Source organism: Panthera onca, chromosome A2 (assembly GCF_046562875.1).
Source record: "Panthera onca isolate mPanOnc1 chromosome A2, mPanOnc1 haplotype 2, whole genome shotgun sequence".
NCBI classification, from domain to species: Eukaryota; Metazoa; Chordata; class Mammalia; order Carnivora; family Felidae; genus Panthera; species Panthera onca.
In genome coordinates, this window is record NC_138340.1 from 156,103,533 (window position 1) to 156,127,500 (window position 23,968).

General features: G+C 38.1%; 1 protein-coding gene across 1 annotated transcript in view; it reads left to right on the plus strand.

The window, feature by feature from the left end:
- The first annotated feature begins 724 nt into the window (after positions 1–724).
- The window catches only part of LOC132679615 (putative maltase-glucoamylase 2), a 90,068-nt gene continuing 66,824 nt past the window's right edge, over positions 725–23,968 (plus strand). The window contains exons 1-9 of the mRNA XM_060633318.3: positions 725–846; positions 5,088–5,193; positions 9,354–9,433; positions 17,361–17,481; positions 17,587–17,696; positions 18,238–18,392; positions 19,244–19,415; positions 21,902–22,001; positions 22,762–22,874. Of these exons, the coding sequence (XP_060489301.3) occupies positions 5,088–5,193; positions 9,354–9,433; positions 17,361–17,481; positions 17,587–17,696; positions 18,238–18,392; positions 19,244–19,415; positions 21,902–22,001; positions 22,762–22,874 (957 nt within the window). The 5' untranslated portion in view covers positions 725–846. The remainder of the gene's footprint in view (positions 847–5,087; positions 5,194–9,353; positions 9,434–17,360; positions 17,482–17,586; positions 17,697–18,237; positions 18,393–19,243; positions 19,416–21,901; positions 22,002–22,761; positions 22,875–23,968) is intronic.

Sequence of the window (23,968 nt, forward strand, 5' to 3'; positions counted from 1 at the left end):
ATAAATTTCCAGTGAAGGTGTCTTCTCACTTCAATATTATATAATTTCTACTTTAATGGTGCTTCTTTTATTTAGAATAATTGGTGGGAACACTTATTCAAATTAATGGATGGGCACCTGGGTGGCTCAGTCAGTTAAACACCCAACTCTTTATCTCAGCTCAGGTCATGATCTCATGGCTTGTGAGACTGAGCCCCACATGAGACTCTGCACCATCAGTGCTTGGGATTCTCTCTCTCCTCTCTCTCTCTCTGCTACTCTTATACATGTGCACGCTCTCTCATTCCCTCTCTCTCTCTCTCTCTCTCAAATAAATCAACTTGAAAAAAAGTGGAAAGCTGAGTTATGCAAGAGAACTTTGGGTGGCAAAATGGAGAAAGGAACAATGTAGTGAAGCAAAAGCTATTCATTTTTTCACTTACATATTCAACGAATGGCCATATATTTAAAACTATCTATGAATGTTAGGCTAAGCACAGGAGACACAAATACAAAAGTGAAGATCCAGCTCCTGAGCTCTTTAGGCGACATGGACAGTCAAGCAAGTATAATGTGACAAGCAAAGTAATTGGATATTAACAGGAACACAGAAGAGGCATAACTATTAGAATAAAACCCCACCTTCCTCTTTTATTAACAAACGGAGCTCACTCTAAGTCCCAGGGAAAGCAAGGGCCATTTTATGGTCAATTGGAAAACCCTCCTCTCCTCCAATCACCGTCAAATTTACAGGGCAATAAATCAATCCTAGCAGAAGCTGGCTACATCAACCTAGTCACCTTTGCTCAGTGCTCCTCAAGAACCACCAAGGGATAGACATAGCAAATAAAGGGATACGGCTATGAGGTGAGTACTTTTCTCCATGCATGTGGTGTTTTGAGTAAGTAGTGTTCCTTTTTTCTTTTAAATGTCCCTGTCTCCTCTGCAAAATGATCTGAACAACTCACACTTTTCTTTTGGACCTGATATTTTCTTCCTTTTCCAGAGACCATGAGGAGTGGGAATGAGATAGTGCATGAAGTCACAGGCTGACTGGAGAGATTGTGTGTGTGTGTGTGTGTGTGTGTGTGTGTGCGTGTGTGTGTGTGTGTGTAACAGACAGGGAGGGTTGAATCCAAGATGTTACTCTCTCACTGGAAGAAAACTCTCACTGGGAGCTTCCTTCTGGAAGTTGGCTAAAAGTGCCGTGAATTAGATGTACAATGAATGCATCTCTTTGGGCAGGGAGGGAAATGGTATACAATCATTAAGGTTTTTAATCATAGTCTGGATTTTAATTATTCTAAAATTCTGTTTGATGAAAAGTGGCTCTGGGTAGGGAGGGTTTCTGAGTAGGAAAGACTTTCTACCTTTTGGAATCCCCACCTACCCACTTGCTGGCAGGATGGCAGTAGTCCCTGAGGCAGGAAAATGCCTAGGGTTGTCCTCAGAGGATCCTGAACTTCCAGAGCCTGCTCCCCTGGGAGGTGTTGAGCCTGCTCCCCTGGGAGGATTCAGAAGCTGTGGAAGAGGCATGTGCCTTGGGTTTGTAGAGGCTGGGAAGCAAAGTTTCCTCATGGAGAGACACAGTGCTTGGAGAAGGGAAGCTGAGTGACAGATAGAGTGTTTGCTGTGGTAGTGAGTCATGGGCTCTGTGTATAAGAAACAAAGTCATGTACTGTGTGAGCACATGGGGTGGGTCTCTCAGACTTCTTTCACTGCCTGAAATTTCACCATTGGAGATCCAGCCTCTAGATCTGTAAGCTGTACAGTCCAGGAGACATTGTGGAGAGAGTGAGAACACTCAAGGACTGGTTTAAGAAGCAGAGCCTCAGTGTTTGCCTCAGTTACACCACTAACCATGGTTAGGCACAATTCCTTAACATTGACATAAGATGGGCATCATGTTGCCTGCCTGGTCAACTTCAATGTAGGGGTATCATGGGAATATAATAACATGATATATATCTTACAGGGATTAGAGTAAACCTTTGAAGAGTTTAGAGGAGAGATGCCTGATAGATTTAGGCTAATATGAAAAGATAGTTAATAAACTCCACCTTCAATCCCAAGCCTCAATCCTAACTCCCTGCAACCCATGGCAAATTATTTGTAGATCCTTGCTCCTTACCTCCATTTCAAAATTAAGGTGCTTTTTTGCTTGTCTTTTTACACATTAACCAAAGCCTGTCTCAATTAAAAAATGAAGCTATACAGGTATGAAAATACTTACAGAAATGGTCATGGCATTGGGCCAGGGCTGAGAAGAACAGGGGTACAGGGAAATGCAAAGTTAAAAGAGAGGTGAAGTTAAAAAAAAAGTAAGAAATTCTTTGTTCACCTGGATTTATAGATTATTACTACATAGTTGTTGGTTTGGTATAGCTGCAACATAGGGGAGAGAAGAGGCAGGGCGGCGGGCATAGGAGATGTCATGAAGACCTGTGAATACAAAGCTAAAGCATTTATATTTTATTTGGGAAACCACTGAGGACTTGAATAGAGGAAAACTAAATGACCCCATTTGTGCAGAAGAAAGAGCAATCCATCTGCAGAGAGGAAGCAGGGAGCCAGGAGGAAGCTGTGGTCACAGTTCAGGCCAGAAATGATGGCCTGACTAAAGCATTTCCAGTAGGGATGGAGAGGAAGAAATAGATTTGAAAGATATTGGGAAAGGAGTCTGACTGAACTGGTGACTGGCTGGAAGGACTAAAAAAAAAAAAAGAGGAGTCAAAAAATTTACTTAGGTTTTTGACAAAATTGTGATTCTGTTCTTCAAGATATTACTCATGTTAGGAGAGGCCAACTGGGCAGAATTGGCATAGGCTGGGACTGGGGTGTGGGGAGAGATGAGTGCAGGTTTAAGCATGCTGAATTTGGTGAAGTGTGTGGGGTATCCAGGTGAAACATCTAATAGGTGGTTGCACACATGAATCTGAATCTCTGAGCTAGAAATACAGATTACATTGTCCTCTGTTATATGAAGTCATGAGTCGTGGAGCTTGCTAAAGGAGAAAGGATAGTGGACCTATGTTGAAAATGTGGGACATATCAATAGTTAATGAAACAAGGGACTAAAAGGAAATTGAAGAGGAACCAGAAACATGGGTGAAAACCAAGATTGAATGATAATCAAAAAATCCAACCATGGAGAAATTGAAAGAGGAGGAAGTGGTTGATAGTGCTGGATGTTTAAGAGAGTGCCCATTGTATTCAGCAGCTAAATCCCTGGTGACCTTGACAGGAGGAGTTTCCTTGGAATACAGGAAACAGAAGGCATGCCAGTATTATACAAGGAAACTAATACAGGCAGGGTGGAATTATCTTTTTGGAAAGTTATTTGTGGAAGGAAAAAGAAAGTTACGATGGTACCTAGAGAAGAACACAGAATCATCACCAGAGTTTAGGGCAACTTGGGATATACTTTTGAGGGGGAAAGAACACATTCAGAGGGAAAGGTTGATAATTCAAGAAAGAGGAAGGATAATTGGTGGAATAAGATTTTTGAGAAATTCATAGTGTGTGAGATCTATAGGAGAGATACAAGGGTTATGCTTAGACAAGAGGATGGAAAACTCTTCCACTGAGAAGAGGGGAAAGGATAAGAATTTATCTAGATGTAGATAATTTTTATAGAAAAGCTTGGGTTGAGAAGCAGGGAGACAAAATAGTTTCTGTAAACTAGTTGTTTTGTTTGTGATGTTGGAGATGATTGGACTGAGAGTAGCAAACAGCATAGGTGACAAAGGTTGGAGCTTGAAAACAAGGATCAATATTTGAAATTCCCCCTAAGAGAAATGAGAGAAAGTGGCAAGATTGTCAGTCAGCATGAAGGTTCAGCATATTTGTCAGATTATGAACCCAGTGGCATCTACATTGGGCTGAGTGCATAAACCCAGAAGGGAGAAGTTTGGATCAATGGCTTCATTGTATAGATTCAGTTAGCAGATAAGGGAGCAAGGAAGATGTGGGAAATAATAGCTATTGAGGCCTCCATCGGGGAAAGACGGTAGCCAGGCGGGACTAAGAAATTAAGAGGGAAGGGAGCACAACAGAAGCCTCAATGTGATCAAAGAATAAGGAAACAGTGTCATGAGAAGGTAAAAGGGCATGAGCTTCTGCCCAGGAAATAGGAAGTAGAGGCTAAGAGTTCAGAAGTGGACCAATTCTGAGGGGTGATAAGTTCCAGGGAATAGCCAATATGCAGGGGTAGTAAGAAGCGTAGTGATGGTAAAGAGTCAGCCAAGGAATGACATGGTGAAGGCTGTCATGGAATTGTGAGGCATAGATATAATGTGAGGTTTACTATAATTAGAGCAGAAGAATGAGAGTAACTCCAGAATCTGACTTCATTTTGTAGATGGAGAAATGCACATCCAAATAGCTAAAATGCCCATCTGTTGGTATGCAAGCCAGGACAAGAATTGAACTTCTTTGGTTCCCAGTTCATTACACACTCTAATACACCAAATATTTCAAAACATGGGTCTATGCATGATCAACAGGGCTACCGTGAGCCACCAAATTTATATGGGTTTGTGTGCTGTGATCACGCAAACAAGCATTGTGCTGGAGATCAGAATTAGGTTCATTTTTGTTGCAAGAGTCTTAACAGGTTTAGTCACTTCTGAACAATTAAACTCCTTACCATCATGGTATAGGAAGTGGAATAAGATGACTAGAATTCAGGTTTTCTTACTTTTTCCCTCCCTGAGTGTACCCTCTTCTCTACTGCCCAGGATGGGTGTGAGGATCAAAGTAGCATCTAGAAAGGCTTTGTGAGCCACCTTAAACCCTCATCTCTCTCCTCTACTCCATTCCACTCCTCCCTTCCTCCAGTTCTTTACGTCTGGTATATTCTCTCCTTGGACAATACTCAATCCCTCTGCAGACAAAAAAGACAGGAGGCTTAGAGGTGTTAGACGCACAGACTAGAGTTCATTGTAAACACTGTAATGGATGGAAACCAATATTCTCTTGATTATATAAAGAGGAATGCTTATAATCAAGTCATCTTGCGAATGAGTTCACATTCTAATCATGATGCCTATCTTTTGGATTGATGGGGTTTGTGGTTTGCTTAAATGCCATTATCTGTGTCCGTCTAGATGGCAAGGAATCTGAGTGTGTTGGAAGTCCTTCTGATCATCTTCTTCCTAACTATACTCGCCTTAGATATCTTCTTGATGCTTTTGGTGTTGGGAAATCCTTCAGGTAAGGAAGATGCTTGTTGCTTTGGGGTTGGAAGGATTGGTAAAGAAAGTCCTCTCTGGTTGCCAAAGCCATCATTATATTTCTTCACTGTTCAGCATGGCACCACATTGCATTATTCAAAATCCACATCCACAACTAATTTAAGTCAATTTTCAAAAGACAAGTGTTCTTTTTCTATAGCAAATGCCTTAATGATAGTGATGTTCAGGATCTTCTGATGAAAGTCTCATTTGATGAAAATTTAACAAGATGCAAAATTAGGCTCATTGGATTTCTGTCCTTCAATCCAGTCATGAAGCCTTCAGAGAGAAAGAACAGTTGAGGTAACAGTGCCAAATCCCATTACATCACGGAAAAGGAAATTAAGTTACAGGCAACTTGAGGGCTGATTAACTTGGCCTAAATAGATCTATTATAATTAGCTTCCAGCCCATATTCTGATTGAAATAACTATGATTTTTTCATCAATACCTTTGAAACTGTTCTCTCTCACACAGAAGCCTCAAACGGAATGCCCTCTCCTTCATGAACACATGATACTCTAAATAATAAAATAATAGTGTGTAATACAAAACCCTAGCCCTAATTAAAACAGAATTTGAGGTTTATTTTGCCTGATGAAGTTCACTTTCTAAATGTAGGTTAGGTGTGCATTGAAAAGAAATTGTGCTGAGAGCAGAGCCTACCTACTCAATCTGTTTTCACCACTGTCCACAGTAAACATTAGGGCACTTTCTAGGAACACTTATGTCTTTGAAAGAAGATTTGAAAACCATGGATATAAACTGTTTTTAGCCTATTATTACCTTTTACCTAGAAAACTTTTTTTGAGTATCAAGTCCCATGATATTACTATCCAATATACATGAATAAGTAGTTTCTCTTAGTTAAAATAAAACTACATCTTCACACCTGCATTTTTACCCTAAATCACACTCTAATTCACGCAGAATAGTTTCACTTTTAACTGTTGTATATACTGGGCTTCTCTCGAGATGCTTTTTGAAGATATGTTTACATGAATTGAAAAGGAGGTTTTTTAATTTAATTTTTTTTGTTGTGATAAGAACACTTACCATGAGATCTACTCTCTTAATAGATTCTTAAGTGTACGATACAGTATTGTTATTGCATAATGTTGTACATCAGATCTGTAGAACTTATTCATCTTGCCTAACTGAAACTTTATACATGTTGATTAAGAACACCCCATTTCCTCCTCCCCCCAGGCCCTGGCACCCATCATTCTATTCTTTGCTTCTGTGAATTTGACTATTTTAGATACGTCCTATAAATGGAATCATACAGCATCTGTCCTTCTGTAACTGGCTTATTTCACTTAGCACAATGTCCTCCAGATTCATCCATGTTGTTGAAAATAACCAGATTTCCTTCTTTATTTTATGCCTGAATAATATTCTGATACACACACACACGCACACACACACACACACACACACACACACACCACATTTGATTTATCCATTCATTGGTTGATGGACTCTTGGATTGTTTTCACATCTTGGTTATTGTGGATAGCACTGCAATAAACATGAGAATGCTTATATCTCTTTGATATTTTTATTTCCATTCTTTTGAATTATTCAATCATGCTGATAACAGAAGTTGGATTGCTGGATCATATGGTGGTTCTATTTTTAATTTTTTGAGGGCCCTCCATACTGTTTTCCCACAGTGGCTGCACCAGTTTGCATTCCCACCATTAGCATACAGGTGTTTCCTATTGCTCCCATTCTCATCAACACTTCTACCTTTTATTTTGTTTTTTAGATTTTATTGTTAAGTAATCTCTACATCCCAAATGGGGCTCAAATTTACAACTCTGAGATCAAGAGTCACATGCTCTACTGACTGAGCCAGCAAGATATCTCTTGTTTTCTTTATAATAGCCATCCTAAGATGTGAAGTGATATGTAACTGTGGTTTTGATTTAAACTTCCCTGATGATTAGTGACATTGAGCATCTTTTCTGTTTGCCATTTGTGTGTCTTTAGAGAAATGCTTATTCTAGTCATTAGCCCATTTTTTAATCAAGTTATTGTTTTTCATTTTGGTTTTATTGTTGTGTTGTAGGAGTTCCTTATGCATTTTAGAATTTTGCCCATTTTCAGATAGAAGGTTTGCCGATATTTTCTCCCATTTCTTATGTAAACTTTTCACTCTGTTGATAGGTTCCTTTGGTATCCAGAAGCTTTTTAGTTTGATGTAGTCCCTCTTGTCCATTTTGGCTTTTGTTGCCTATGCTTTTGAGATCATATCCATAAAATCATTGCCAAGACCAATCTCATGAAGTGTTTCTCATATGTTTTCTTCTAGTTTTACAGTTTCAAGGGTCTTACTTTTAAGTCTTCAATCCAATTTTAAAATAAATTTTTTTAAATATATATACATACAACTGTAGAGCCATAAAGGTAGGAGAGTTGTTTTGAGGTCTTTTTTGAATAGAAACAAAAGGCACTAAAGGGTACCTATTATGTCCACTGTTAACTCAAGACTCAAATGCAATTCTGGGCTTTGACTGGCTCATGGAGCCTACTGAACCAGGTCCCACTTCTGATGTTACATTGATGGGTGGGGGAGAGGGGCTCGCAAATGTGATAAAGGCTAAAGGAAGAACAGCCAACGTTGAGTGAGGATCTTTGTTCAAATGGAGATTATAATATCTTCCTGGTTTACCTCATAAATGGCTGAAAGTAAGTGGGAAAAAAAGCAAAAACAAACAAACAAACAAACAAACAAACAAAAGCAAATGTGTGGGACAACAGACAGCCACATGTAAAAAAATAATTCTGAATCCCTACCTGACATCACATATGAAAATTAACTTAAAATGGATCAAAATTTGAAACGTAAGAGCCAAGCGTATAATATTCTAAGAAGAAAACATAGTTATGAATATTTTGACGTTGAGTTAGACAGCAGTGTCTTAGAAATGACACCTAAGACATAACAACCAAAGAAAAGATGGGTAAATTTTACTTAAAAAAAAACAATTTGTGCTTCAAAAGACACCATCAAGGAAGTGAAAAGACAGCCCACTGGATGAGAAACATATTTGCAAATAACATATCTGATTCTTGTGTCCAGATGTATAAAGAAATCTTACAATTCAAAACTTAAAAGAAAAATAATCCAGTTTTTAAAATGAGCATAGAATTTGGACAGACATTCTTCATAAAAGATCAACAAATGGCCAATATGTCATGAACAGATACTTGTTATCAGTTTTGGGAAAATGTAAGTCAAAATCACATACTCTTCACTCCCAGGAAAATGTCTATAATAAAAAGTGTTGAGGATGTGGAGAAATTGGAACCCTCACACACTGCTGGTGGGAAGGTAAAATTTTGGAATTTTGGTCCCTTTGGAAACAAGTTAGGCAGTTCCTCAAAAGGTTAAAAAGAAAGAGTTCAACCATATTACTTAGTAATTCCATTTCCAGATCTATAACCAAGAGAATTCAAAACATATGTTCACACAAAAACCTGTATGCAAATGTTCATTGCAGAATTCTATGTCATAGTCAAAAAGTAAAAAACAGCACAAATGTACATCAACTTTGGAACAGATTTTTTAAAGTGTTATATCCATACAATGGTTATGATTCAGCCATAAAAAAAAGGAAGACAATTATTGTTATGTGTTGCAACATAGATGAGCCTTGAGAACGTTATGCCAAGTGAAAAAGCCAGGCACTAATGACCGCATACTTTATGGTTCCATTTATATGAAATGTTCAGAATAGGCAAATCCATGGAGACAGAAAACAGATTAGTGTTTGCCAGAGACTGGGAGAAGAGAGGATGGGAAGTGACCATGAATGGGTATGTGATTTCTTTTTGGATGAAAATGTTCTGGAATTAAATAGTGGTGATTGGCAACACAACTTGGTAAAAAACTGAAAGCAGTTGAATTGTACACTTTAAGAGGGTGAAATTTATGGCATGTGAATTATATCCAATAACAAGCAACCAAACAAAAAGCAAATGTGTTTAACACTTGTAGGCACAGATAGATACCAACTACTAGTGATCATTGACTAGAGAATTTGGCTGACAAGTCTGTAACTTTGCCTGCATCCTTTCTGAAATTGTGATTACACTACAAACTTTCAACTTTTTCCTTTAATTCCTATGCAGGTCATTCATTTGTTCCAGAGTGCCCAGAGATCCCCGAATCAGAGAGGATAGACTGTGTTCCTGGGCATGTGGTGACAGAGGTCAGAGAAATATGCTCTCTGCTATTGGTCTACTGGAATCTATCTATCTATCTATCTATCTATCTATCTATCTATCTATATCTATCTATCTATCTATCAGTTAAAATGACTTTATTTCTATAGGAATTTCATTGATAGTAGAACAGTTTGTTCTGTCAGTAGCTGGCTGGCGTGGTTATTTTTGCTAAAGCATTACTATTCACATGTTGATTAGCTTGTTAAATGTTCTTGCCTGTTTGAGGTGATCAGAAAAAGCCCTTTATAAATGTATATAAATCTGTGGACACTAAAAGGACAGACAGTGATCTTTGAACACATATGTTTTCCTTCTGAACTATCATTCTATTGTATTTCCTCATCTCTAAGTTTTGCATTGTATTATATTATTTCTATTCCCATTTTCATAATTTCCCCTATGTGTTATTTTTTTTCAAATTTATACTTAAATTCGAGTTAATTAACACACAGTGCAATATTGGTTTCTGGAGTGGTATTCAGTGATTCATCACTTACATACAACACCCAGCGCTCATCATAACAAGTGTCCTCCTTAATACCCATCACTCATCTAGCCAATCACACACCCACCTCTCTCCATCAACCCTCAGTTTGTTCTCTCTAAGGGTCTCTCATGGTTTTTTCCCACTCTGTCTCCCCCCATATGTTCATTTGCTTTGTTTCTTACATTCCATATGAGTGAAATCATGTGGTGTTTGTCTTTCTCTGACTGACTTATTTCACTTAGCATAATACTCACTAGCTCCATCCACATTATTGCAAATGGCAAGTTTTCATTCTTTTTGATGGTTGAGTAATATTCCATTGTGTATATCCACCACATCTTCTTTATCCATTCATCAGTCTATGGACATTTGGGCTCTCTCCTTAGCTTGGCTCTTGTTGATAATGATGCTATAAACATCGAGGTGCATCTATTCCTTCGAATCTGTATTTTTGTATCCTTTGGGTAAATACCTAGTAGTGCAATTGCTGGATTGGAGGGTAGTTCTATTTTTAACCTTTTTAGGTACAGCCATACTGTTCTCCAGACTGGCTGTACCAGTTTGCATTTCCACCAACAGTGCAAGAGGGTTCTCCTATCTCTGCATTGTTGCCAACACCTGCTGTTTGTGTTGTTAATTTGAGCCATTCTGACAGGTGTGAGGTGGTATCTCATTATGGTTTTGGTTTGTGTTTCCCTGTTGATGAGTGATGGAGAGCATCTTTTCATGTGTCTACTAGCCATCTGGATGTCTTCTTTGAAAAGTGTCTATTCATGTCTTTTGCCCATTTCTTCACTGGATTATTTGTTTTTTGGGTGTTCAGTTTGATACGTTCTTGATACATTTTGGATAATAACCCTTTATCCAATATGTCATTTGCAAATGTCTTCTCCCATTCCGTAGGACACCTTTTAATTTTGCTGATTGTTTCCTTCATTATGCAGAAGCTTTTTATTTTGATGATGTCCCAATAGTTCATGTTTGCTTTTTGTTTTCCTTGCCTTCAGTGATGTGTCTAGTAAGAAGTTGCTACAGCTGAGGTCAAAGAAGTTGCTGCCTCTGTTCTCCTCTAGGATTTTGATAGTTTCCTGTCTCACAGTTAGGTCTTGTATCCATTTTGAATTTTTTTGTGTGTGTGGTGTAAGAAAGTGGTCCAGTTTTATTCTTCTGCATGTCACCATCCAGTTTTCCAACACCACTTGTTGAAGAGACTATCTTGTTCTCATTGGTTTTATTTAAAAGAAATAAGTATGTCAAGTGGGAAAAGGATGGTGGTAAAGTGGATTGTAGGCCTATGATTTGTTTGGAGTTATTTCTTTCTTGCCTTATTTGGATAAGCAGCAATACTGTGGAAGTGGGGAAAGGAGGATAGGGTAAAGCGAAGAGGAGGAGGAACTAAGAGAGTGTTGGTTCATGGGGTCTAAAATCCAGAATAGAGGGGGAGTTCCCAGTGTTGCTAAATGTGTCATAAGTGTGACTCCAAGAATAGCCATGGGAAGAGTAAATGTTTGTGGGCTAGACTATGTATTCCTTGTGAATAGAGGCCATCAAGCACATATGGATGATTGATTCACTTGTAGAACTCAAGTGACTTGTTATAACAAAAGCCCTCTAAAATCATGTATTGGCAACAAATCACCCAAATGAACAGGTGCTAAAAACATAGATTTTTTTTATGTTTATGAGTAGCTAACACAAGAATATCAGCTATTTGAACACTGCTTGGTTGTGACTTATGACTTTATCATAAAGGTTGTATGTATGTAGATTTTATTCCTTTCCCTCATATTCTACATTCTATATCCCATAATATCCTATTGGGATATTAATTAGGACTGCATTGAGTTTTGAGTTATATTTAGGCATTTTTTTAATGTTTGTTTATTTTTGAGAGAGAATGAGACATAGTGCAAGTGGAGAAGGGGCAGAGACAGAGAGGGAGACACAGAATCCAAAGCAGGCTCCAGGCTCTGAGCTGTCAGCACAGAGCCTGATGCAGGGCTCCAGCTCACCAACTGCAAGATCATGACCTGACCCAAAGTCGGACACTCAACTGACTGAGCCACCCAGTGATGCCTATCCCTTTTTTAAAATGTATTTAGGCAATACTGATATCTCAATAATTTTGAATCTTCCCATTCTAAAAACACAGGAAATCTCTCCATTTCAACTCTTTTTTATATATGTATATTTCTTAGCTGGGTTTTATGTTTCCCTTAATATGCATTTTGTTACAGGGATACCTAGGTAGCTCAGTAGGTTGAGCATCTGACTCTTGATTTTGGCTCAGGTCATGATCTCACAGTTTGTGAGATGGAACCCTGCATGGAGGCTGTGCTGTCAGTAAAGAGTCTGCTTGGGATTCTTTCTCTCCCTCTCTCTCTGCCCCTCTCCCACTCATTCTCTCTCTCTCTCAAAATAAATAAATGTTTTTAAAAATATATGCATTTTATTACATATGCATTATGAAGATTTTCCCCTAAACCTTTCATATGCTTAGTTTCTATTATATATGCAATCCATTAAATTTTCTACCTGGTGCTTCTTTTATTACTAAGATTATTTTATACTTATTACATTTATTTTATTTTATATTTACGTGTTTATGTTTTATTATATCAGAATATATTAATTAAATAATTGGCCAACTGAAATTTCCTATTTCTAGATGGTTTCTGTAGTTCTTCTTCTTGAGTTATTAAGTATATATTTGTATCCTAGTTCATCAAATATGTACATGTTTATCTTTCATTGATATTGCAAAATAGTTTTTCGAAGCATTTGTACCAATTTACAGTCCCTCTAGCAGTAGGTAATAGCAGTTGCTCTGTATCCTAACGTACTCTTGGTGTTCTCTCCTTTTTCTTTGTTTTTCTTAATGTAATTTTAACTTAAAAATTTTAATATTGAAATACAGTTGACACTACGATATGTATGTGATTCCACATTTCTACACATTACACAATGATGAGTATAGTCACCATCTGTTACCATACCATGTTATTACAATACTGTTGACTCTGTTCCCTCTGCTTTGTATCTCCCTCATGACTAATGAAGTTATACACCTTTTCATATACTTACTGGCTACATGGACAATCATATTTGTGATGTGTCTTTTCAACTTTTTTAACCAGTTTTTTCTGGCGGACTGTTCATATTTTTCTTGTTGCTTTGTAATCATTTATATATTCTGAGTGTAAATCTTTTATCAGATATATACATTGTAAGTATCTTTTCTTACTCTGTTGTTTGACTTTTAACCAAATGGTGACTTTTGATGGAAAGTAGTTCTTAGCTTTAATAAAATCCACGTTACCAAGTTTTAATATGCATTTTGTATTCTATTTAAAAATTATTGCCTACTTCAAGGTTAGGAAAATATATTCCTATGTATTCCTCTAAAAGCATTGTTTCATTTATCAAATTTGGATTTTTAATCAGTCTAGAATTGGTTCTTGTGTATGCTATCAGGTAGGAGTCCAGAACATTTTTTTTCTTGAATCTTTAATAGATCCATCACCACTTATTGAAATAACCATCTTTACCCCTCTGCATTGTAGTGGCCCCCACACTGTAAATTATGTGTCTTTACAAGTGAGGATCTATTTCTGGGATATCTATTTTGTTCCATTGTTAGTTTGTTCTTTTGCCAATACCACACTCCCTTTATTAGTATAGCTTTATAATAGGTCTTGATATGTGATTGTATCAGTCTTCCAAATTGCCTTTATTTTTCCTCAAGATTGCCTAGCTTATTCTTCACCCTTTAGATTTCTAAATACATTTTAGAATCAGTTCAGTCCATTGGTTTTCTTACAAAATCTGCCAGAAATTTTATTCTGTTCACATAAAATGTACAGATTAATTTTGGAAGAATTGTCATACTTTGTAAGAGTGAATATTCTAATCTATGATCATGATATATTTTTTCATTTATTGAGATTTTTAATTTTGAAGTTTTTGGTGTAGACGTCCAAAAATTTTTTCCAAGTATTTTCTAACTATATGATGTTTGATATTATTTAAATATTTTTAAACTTTAATTTTCCATTTAGTAGCTGTTGTTGGCACATTGACTTAAAATTGATTTTTTGAATACTAATCTTGAAACCAGAAATCTTCTTAAGTTTATTTATTATCCTAGTGTGTTTATAAACACTTTTTAATTTTTCTTAGATAATAATGATACCTGCAACTAATAACCATTAACACTTTTTCCCCAAAATGCATTTCTTCTTCTCCTTGTCTAGTAACACTAAGGATCCTTTTTCCTTCTTATTTTTCAATATAGTTTGAGATATTTTATCTAAAAGGCAATATGCAACTACAATAAGTTTCAGAGAATGGAACTTTCTGGGGAGTGATTTTAACTAAACATAAGAAATAACTTTGTGATAAAATATTAACCATGAAGGTGAAATTTCTGATTTTGGAAGAAGTTAGCAACACATCATTCACGGAACTTAAGCATCTTTCAGAGGCACTGCTGAAAGAATCCTTATATTAAATGGAAGTTGGATTACATAATTTCCAAGTTGATTCTCAAGTGTTATTAGTCAATAATTTGAGTGGAAAATAGCATAAAAGTCTATTTGGAAGATAACTGGTGAATACTCTTTGGGAAAGTTTGGTGTTAGGAGAAGAAAAGAGAAAGGGAGGCTTGTCATGAGTCAACCACTGTAGACCAGGGAAGAGTTTATGAAGGTCTGTATTACTGTTGGTGGTGGCAGTGGAAATGGAAAAGAAGGAGATGTATCTATGTCAAAGATTTGACCTTTGGTACCTGCAATACTGGGAATGGCTTAAAATTGAAGTAGAGATGTTATGGCAGACTGCATTCAAAAATACTGTATTTACCTGAGGGTATTGGATTTCTTATCTTATTGCTTTTTATACAGGTCTATAGATTCTGGAACAGTTTATGGCAGTGAAACTGACCTTTTGGACTTTACCAACCTCAGTTTCAGAGGTAGCAGAGGCACTGAATGTCTGCCTCGGACTTAGGAGTATCAGTTGTCTGGAGGTTATCCAGAACTCACAAACTCTCCACTGATCCCCCTCCAGCTTATGTTGATGGTTATCTGGAGAGGATGGGGCAGCAATATCAACTGTATATATGGAGAATTAGTAGGCACATTTAAGAATATTTTATGGTTATGATGTGATTGCTTTGTTTATAATAGACATGAAACATTGATTTAAGCTGTATTCATGGCGTGGTTTCTCATAGCAATTACATCAGACGTTAGCATCTGAGATACCTTTTCCAAACAAGTAGTGTTGTGACATTATTTTGTTTTTCTTTATCACAAAATTTATACTGGATACATTTCTTTAATAAGAAAGATGGAGACATTATAGTTACGTACAGAGTAAAGGGGGAAAGTCATTCCTTATTCATAATGTTCTCTCTACCTCCAGAGACACTTCCCAGAATCAAGTCAATAACGTGGTGTGTATCCTTCTCTTGATCTTTCTGTGCTTTTGCATATATTTATGATTATATTTGCATATAAAATTGATTATCAATACATAAGCAGTACTTTCTTTATGAATATATTTTTATATATTATGCACATATATTAATATCTTTGTTTTGTTTTAACACAAATTATACTATATATATATATATATATATATATATATATATATATATATATATTCTTTTCTAATTTGCTCTCTAAGTTCTACCCTGGTGTTGGTTTCTCTCATGTTTGGTGGTTCTCGACTGTCATTTTGTATTTAATTATCTATGACCACCTGCCCTATTTACCTTGGCTCGCACTGAGTATTTGGGAGGGAAGGAAAGGACTGCCAGAGAGAATGTGGGTACTTGTCTCACGATAAGGGGGGCTGGCTTATTAACTGGTGTATTGCCATGGCTTCCAGCTCCTAGCATCTTTCCTAACTCCCTTAACCTATGAACAAATACTTCAGGATGCCCACCAATTAGCCAGAGCCTACCAATAGCTGTAAGGAATGTCAGATTGGGCAGCTAAGTGTTCATACTGGAGCTTCCCAATTAATCATCCAAAACTATGCCCCCAGTTCTCTTCTACTTCTCCACATTGACTTGGCTTAGATTAGCCAGTTTTTTTCTCCTCTTGTGTTTTAAGCTATGAATACGTTTTTCCCTAGAGTTGATAAAATCTACTTCCTGTGTCTCTGATCAGCCATATTTCATTATAGCTGACTGTTTTGTAGTGGTTTTGCATTCTTTTCTTTCTTCTTTTTGAAATGTTTATTTATTTTTGGGAGAGAAAGAGAGACAGAACATGAGCGGGAGAGGGGCAGAGAGAGGGAGACACTGAATCTGAAGCGGGCTCCAGGTTCTGAGCTGTCAGCACAGAGCCTGACGCGGGCTCAAACTCACGAAGCCTGAGATCACCTGAGCTGAAGACGGATGCTTAACCAGCTGAGCCACCCAGGTGCCCCTGCATTCTTTTCTTAATGATACTTCTGTCACTTCATGTAAATTTAGTTGGGTGAAGAGGTGGATGCCTATGTTTATTTCAACAATTTACCATCTATTTTATTTCTTTATTATAACAAAACCATTTTTATGGAAGTTAATCTTAAAGTTGTGGGACCTATAGAAAAAACATCTCACCAAAGGATAATCATTTCAAAAATCCATAATCAAACCACTCTGAGAAGCCATACATGGTTTATTTTTACCTTGTGGACATTGTGAATATTTTCATCACCCTCTGTCCTAGTTCTATCTTAATCTCTATTTTCCTTTGCTTTCCTTTTCTTACATCTTAGAAATGCATTTCTTTATGCCATATTGTTAGTCATTTCCATGACTCTTCCTCATGAGAAAGTCTAAGCTTGTTGGTCTGACATCTAGCTCACTTGTGGTATGAGTATTGTGTGCCTCCAGCCTTGTTTCTCTTAGTGTTCTTGGTACAATGAACTTGTGGTTTTTATGAATCTGTCATACGTTGCTGCTTTCTCTGCTTGGAATACTGCTCCACTGTTCACTTATCTAACCCCTCTTGGTGCATTAGGACTGGACTCATCTTTCACCTACCTGGAAGCCCTCCCCACCCCACTTGCAGCCTTCTAGGCTGTGTTCAATGGCTGATGTGTATGTTCCCTCAGCCCCTGGGCACATTCTGTCGAGTACTCCTCTCGTACTGGAATTGTCTGCATTATTACTAGACTATGATGTCAGTTTGCTGAAGGCAAGAACTATGTCTTATTTATATGTATTATCATCTCCTTGTCTGGTAGGTAATAAATCCATATTGGATGGCTGGATAAATGTGTGAATAAAAGAAGAATGAACATATGACTGAATGTAAATTCTTGTCTTAAACTGTTAAATTCTTCTTGGAATAAAATTGATTATTATTCTTAGACAGTACTTTCTTTGCTTTATTTCATACAATGCTAACACTGTGCCATTGTTACAGAATGTCTGCAGATGGGTATATAAATGCTGCTGGAAGCCTGTGACACATACAGGTGCCCCGAAGTGCTTCTTCCCTAGGAACTGGGGCTATAAAGTCGACAAGAGACAGAATGATACAACAGGTGAGTACTGCCCTAATGAGGTCCCAGAGAACAACTCTTGATGACTCAGATAAGCTAACTGCAAAATAAAGGCTAAAAGCTGCCTCCCCACCCCCACCCCCCCAGGGTTTACCGCCAAGTTGAAAAGGCTACCATCCCCATCTCACTTTGGATATGATGTCCCTGACGCCCTCTTCGCGGCTGACTATCAGACATCCAATCGTTTTCATTTTAAGGTTGGTTCTGTGGTTACCTTTGAATACATCTCTGAAGAATGCCACGCCCCTACTCTGGTTTCAGCTCATTCTCCTTTAGACACTGCATAGAGGTATGGAGGCAGAACATGCCTCTGTTTCCCTCTGCAGGAATCTCCCAATGGGTTGGGTAGGCTCTTTTGTATTTTGTGGGGGACATATGATTGGGTGATCTTTTTTTTTCTCATAAATCAGGAAACACAGGGTTAAGAATTAGAAGCTATTCTCACTGAGAGTGAAAATCCTTCATAGCTCTACAAGGAAATTATCTTTTTATAGCTTATTTATTTATTTATTTGGGGGAGGGGGGAGAACGGGTGGGAGGGGGGACAAAGAGAGAGAAGAGAGAGAGAGAATCCCAGCAGTGCTGACAGTGCGGAGCCCGACATGAGGCTTGAACTCATGAACCGAGAGATCGTGACATGAGCAGAAATCAACAGTCAGTCACTCAACCGATTGAGCCACCCAGGTGCCCCAGAAGTGGTCTTATCTGGAGTTGTTTTTTCTCTTTTTATTCTGATAGATCACTGATATGGATAGCAAACGCTATGAAGTCACCCTTGAAAATATTGACTTGCTTGATAGGACTCCTAAGACCTCTAATTTGAACTATCACGTAGAGGTCATTAATGAGCCCTTCAGCTTCAAGATCATACGGACCAGCAACAAAAGAATCTTGTGAGCTTTTCAACACTCTTTGTGTATCTTTGAATGAATATATAGTCTCAGTATCATTCACTCTGACTTACTAGGGGTGGGTAATGAGATAAGTATGATTTGGGAAAATATTTGGACCTCAACAAAATGTCAAAGCTTTTACTGTAGATCATTAACACTGTTCATCTGTCATGACTGCAGAACACAGCATACTAAAAAATAAATGTGCTGGTGTGCTAAGTTAGATAAAAACACTTGCAGTTAATATACATTCTGAAGTAGGAAATGTCATCGTTTTGGATTACCATTCACTTTGCAACTCAACTTCACTGTCTAGCATTCTAAATTTTTATGTCCTGAGAAACTTGCCATGAAGAGCCTAACGGTGACCTGAGCATAAATCATAAACTGTACTGGAGAAAATACAAGGATTCGTGTCAGTAAAATTTGTATTCAAGTTCTGGCATCAACAAGCCACCAGTCAGCTTTGTGAGGTTAGACAAAGTATCTCACGTCAGCCTCAGTTTCCACGTCCGTAGAAATGGAATCATAATGTCCACTGTTGCTCTGTGTACCGAGATACATTCTGGAGGCATCCAGAGTAGTGCCTGGCAAGAAGCAGACGCAAGCGTAAGGTTGTATCTGCTCTCTTCCTCCAGTCATCAACTTGAGCTTCTGGTGTCACGTCTCCGGTGCTACGCTCCTCTAGAAATAAAGAATCAGAGACCCCCTAGAAGGACCTTCAAAGGTAGTATGAAAGTGAATGAGAACATGCACAAAACAACTGTTCTCGAAGTTGATAGGGAGAGTAGCAGACAGTTTCCCGGCAGAGATAGCTGGTTGGTGACTCTCGTCCTTGCCCCATGGCCCAGGTTGGACACGAGCATCGGGCCCCTGCAGTTCGCCCATCAGTACCTGCAGCTGTCTTTCCGACTGCCCAGCACCTCCGTGTATGGGCTGGGAGAACACGTGCATCAGCAGTACCACCACGACCTGACCTGGAAGACCTGGCCCATCTTCACTCGGGATGCCGCCCCCACCAAGGTGAGCTCCCCTTCCTCCTGCCTGTTGCTCACAGGAAGGAATCTTTCTCTCCTTTCCAGAACGTGACCTAGAGTCAAGCAACCCACAGAGTTACATCCATATATTATTTTGCCCGAGTTAGATCTGTTTGTGTGGGAGAATACTTGTTCTTGAGGCTTATAAACTCATGATTAGTAATAAATCCATTTTTGAAAATCTCCCTTTTAAGGGAAGATATAATTAATGACTGTATGATAGCCTAATATATATTAGAAAATCCTTCTGCAAAATAACTCCGTCTTTCATAATTGAGTTGTATCTAGGGGAGAGCTTCGGCAGGAGCTATCTTCCGTAGAACTTTGTGGACTAAAAAATACTTCTTTTAGCAGCTTTAAAATTATTCAGACCTACTGAATCATAATCTGCATTTTTACAAGGCCCACTGGGACCCACATGCATATTAAAGCTGTTCCGGGGCAGTGTCTCTCAACTTATCTGTAGTGAAGGATCAGTTCCTTTCTCTCTCTCTCTCTTTAATCCTAGGAAAATGAAATAGGATTACTCAAAGACATAAAAAATATATGTTTAAATTGAACAGATATAAAATCACTCTTTTAAATTGCTGTACGAGTTCCTGAACTCTTTCTCTTGATTTTTGTACTTTCCTTGTTGCTGACTTAAACAGTAAAGCCTGTGGGGAGGTACCAGTTCGTGAACAAGCTTTGAGCAGCATTGCTTTGTAGAGCATGTCCTGAGGCCTCCATTGTGCTTGTAATGTTTCCCAAATCTGTGCAAGAGGAGCAGGTTAAGTAGCCCATTAACTGGCCCACCTACCACTATCTGATGCAAGGAAGGGAGCTTACTTACTGAATGAAACAGAGAGAAAAAAGCAATGGCCAGCACATTCACTAAAATGCTTGCTCAAGGACCCTGACAAATAAGGAATGCTAAGCATCATACTAAGCTTGGCCTTCTATAGCTAAAAAATTCTTGAGTTATGTAATCACAGATTAAAGTCTTTGTGTACCTTCCTTCCTCCCTCTCTTCCTTCCTTTTTTTTTCCTTCTCTCTCTCTTTCTCTCTCTCTCCCTCTCCCTCTCACATTTTTACTGTTATACACACTATCTTTTTTTAGATCAGTGTTCATCACAGCCCTGTGATGGGTTCAGTATCTTTTTCTTTTTCTTTTAAACCTATTTACTACCTAAGTGTTATATAGTAATTATAGAGAAAATAGAAAACACAGCTGGCATAAAGAAGAAATTAAAACTTTCTCATACTAACATCATCTTCTGCTAACATTTTGTTGTGTGTCTTTGCCAATATTTTCCAAATTAAAAAAAAATTTAATGTTTATTATTTATTTTTGAGACAGAGAGACAGAATGTGAACGGGGGTGGGGGGGCAGAGAGAGAGAGGGAGACACAGAATCCGAAGCACAATATTTTCCAAATTAAAAAAAAAATAACTTGACTGAGATACTATTTATATACTTTATAATTCGCCTGTTTTATTTTTTTTTCAACGTTTTTTTTTTATTTATTTTTGGGACAGAGAGAGACAGAGCATGAACGGGGGAGGGGCAGAGAGAGATGGAGACACAGAATCGGAAACAGGCTCCAGGCTCCGAGCCATCAGCCCAGAGCCTGATGCGGGGCTCGAACTCACGGACCGCGAGATCGTGACCTGGCTGAAGTCGGACGCTTAACCGACTGCGCCACCCAGGCGCCCCTAATTCGCCTGTTTTAAATGTACAACTCAGGAATTTTTTAAGCACATTATCGAGTTGTGCAGCTATCATCATAATCCAGTTTTGGAATATGTTTTCCTCATACAACTAGGATCCCTTATACCTTTTTCAGACCTAATCCCCTTTCCCACCTCAGTGCCCATGTCAGCCCTGGGCAATCACTAATCTACTTTCTGTCTGTATAGATTTGACCTCTCTGGATGCTTCATATAAATGGAATTATGCAATATATGGTTTTTCACTTAGCACAACATTTATGAGGTTTATTCATGTTGTAGCATGGATCAGTTTTTCATTTCTTATTATTACTAATAGTATTCTATTGTATGGATATACCGCATTTTATTTATCCATTTTTCAATTGATGTTACCATTTCAATACCTTTTTTTTTTTTTGAGAGAGAGAGAGAGAGAGAGAACACAAGTGGGGGAGAGGGAAAGAGGGAGAGGGAGAGGGAGAGAGAGAGAGAGAGAGAGAGAGAGAGAGAATCTCAAATAGGCTCATGTTCAGTGCAGAGCCTGATATGGGCTTGATCCCACAACCCTGGGATCGTGACCTGAGCCAAAATCAAGAGTCAGATGCTCAACCAACTGAGCCATGCAGGTGCCCCATCAATACCCTTTTGATACAATACTAAACTACATCAAGTATTGACCAAGTACAGGTTGTACACAGATTTTGATTTTGTTTGTTTTAGGATAAATAAAAACATTTTTAACATACACTACTATTATTTCCTATCATTTTTCTTGACAGGGCATGATTAATCTGTATGGAGCTCATACATTCTTCCTGTGCCTCGAAGACACCAGCGGCTCCTCTTTTGGGGTTTTTCTGTTGAACAGTAATGCCATGGGTACGAGGCATCTTTTTATCTTGGCAGGGATATGTTTTGCGATGTGGTTTTTATAAGAATGACTTTCATGGTCAGATCACTGTTTAACCAAAGGTATATTTAACCTACAATGCTTCTATAGAAACAGGAACCCCAAAGTAGGATAACCTGTTACAAATGTAGTTCATGCTAAAAGCTATTTACATTGAAAACTGCTTCAGGGTTCTCTTTTGATGCAATGTTATCCATAAGATTCTGTGGATAATAAGATCCATTGACAGGTAGGTCCCAAAGATACCTGTGGATTTCAACACGTAAACCAGGCTGTCTATCTATAGGTGGCAAGGCTGTGTTCTGCAGGCTGTCTCTCATAGCTCATCCCTACCCCACTCCAGAATCTTCCCCCTCTAGCTTCTGGACTAACAGAACCCTTAATAAGGACTTATTTTTATTTTTATCTGTAAGTTGTAATTAAACTCATCTAATAAGGTTTTTAAATAAGTTATATCACTCGCAAATTCCAAATATTTGTATTGTTCCATAGCCAGATTAAAATAGAATTGGTTCTTCTTTCTCTTAAAAAAAAATCAGTTCTTCATTAGTGTTTTACTCACTTAATATTATGATAAACTTCAGCAATCACCTAAAAAAAGAAACATGTGATTTTCATCTCTTTCAAAATGAGACTGCGATTGTTTTGAATAGCTCAGGTATTCACATTCTAGAGAAAAGTATATTTGCAACCATGAAGTTCTATTAACTCTCATTTTAATCTTTTCAGAGGTCATCCTTCAGCCTGCTCCTGCAATCACTTACCGCATGATTGGGGGCATCCTTGACTTTTATGTATTCCTGGGAAATACTCCAGAACAAGTGGTTCAGGAATATCTGGAGGTATGGGCTTTGCTTGTAGAGAGTTATAACTTATTGCTCTTATCTCATACACTCATTATAAATTAAGAAGAGAAAAATTAAATTTATGTAAGCTATGCATTATGAATGCTGGGACTGTGAGTCTTTCATCAGTCGTGTGTTTATTTTGATGCACATTTGTTGGGTGCCTGCTGAGTGCTAAAGAGGCATTGTGCAAGGCTTACTAAACGCAAAAATAAGTCAGATACCATCCTGTTTCCAAGGATATCGTAGTCCATCCATATGTGATCCATCATTCCAAACATCAACAGCCACAAATCAGCAGAATTTATTCATTCATTCAATAAAGAAAAATTTAGTGAAAAGAAACTATGTCAAAGGAACTGTGCTATTTAGTTTTTATTCAATTTTTACAACAGGAAAGAACTTTAGATACCATTTAGCCTGAACTTCCTGTTATACAGATGAAAAACCTAGGTATAGAGAGATGAAGTGACTTGCTCAATGTGACACAAAGTCATGTGAAATATGGTCCCAGATACCAGCTAATTTGTAATCAAATAGGGGAAGTCTGACACTGTCTGAAATAATTATAGTAGGAGACACCTTACAATAAGTGCCATTAATGAGGTGCAAAGAAACTGTGTGGGAATTCAGAGGCACTGTCACATGGGAGGGCAGCGGCTTCTAGGGAACAATGTGAAATGGGGCTGTGGCTGAGATTTTCTCGGAGTGTTGGCTTGAGCAACTTGAAGACCTGGACTTTTTTTTTTAGTTTATTTTTATTTATTTAGAGAGATAGAGAGCAAGCAGTGGGGGGCGCAGAGAGAGAGAGAGAGAGAGAGAGAGAGAGAGAGAGAGAAAGAGAGAGAGAGTCCCAAGCCAACTCTACAATGTCAGCTCAGAGCCTGATAGGGAGCTCAAACTCATAGACCAGGAGATCATGACCTGAGCCAAAGTCAAGAGTCAGATGTGTGACCAACTGAGCCACCCAAGCACCCCTGTAAACCTGGATTTTAAACATAATCCAGTGTTTTTTCACGTAATCACTCATAATCCTAGCAATCCTGATTCCTTTTTCCTTAGCACATACCACTATCTGAAATTATATTAGG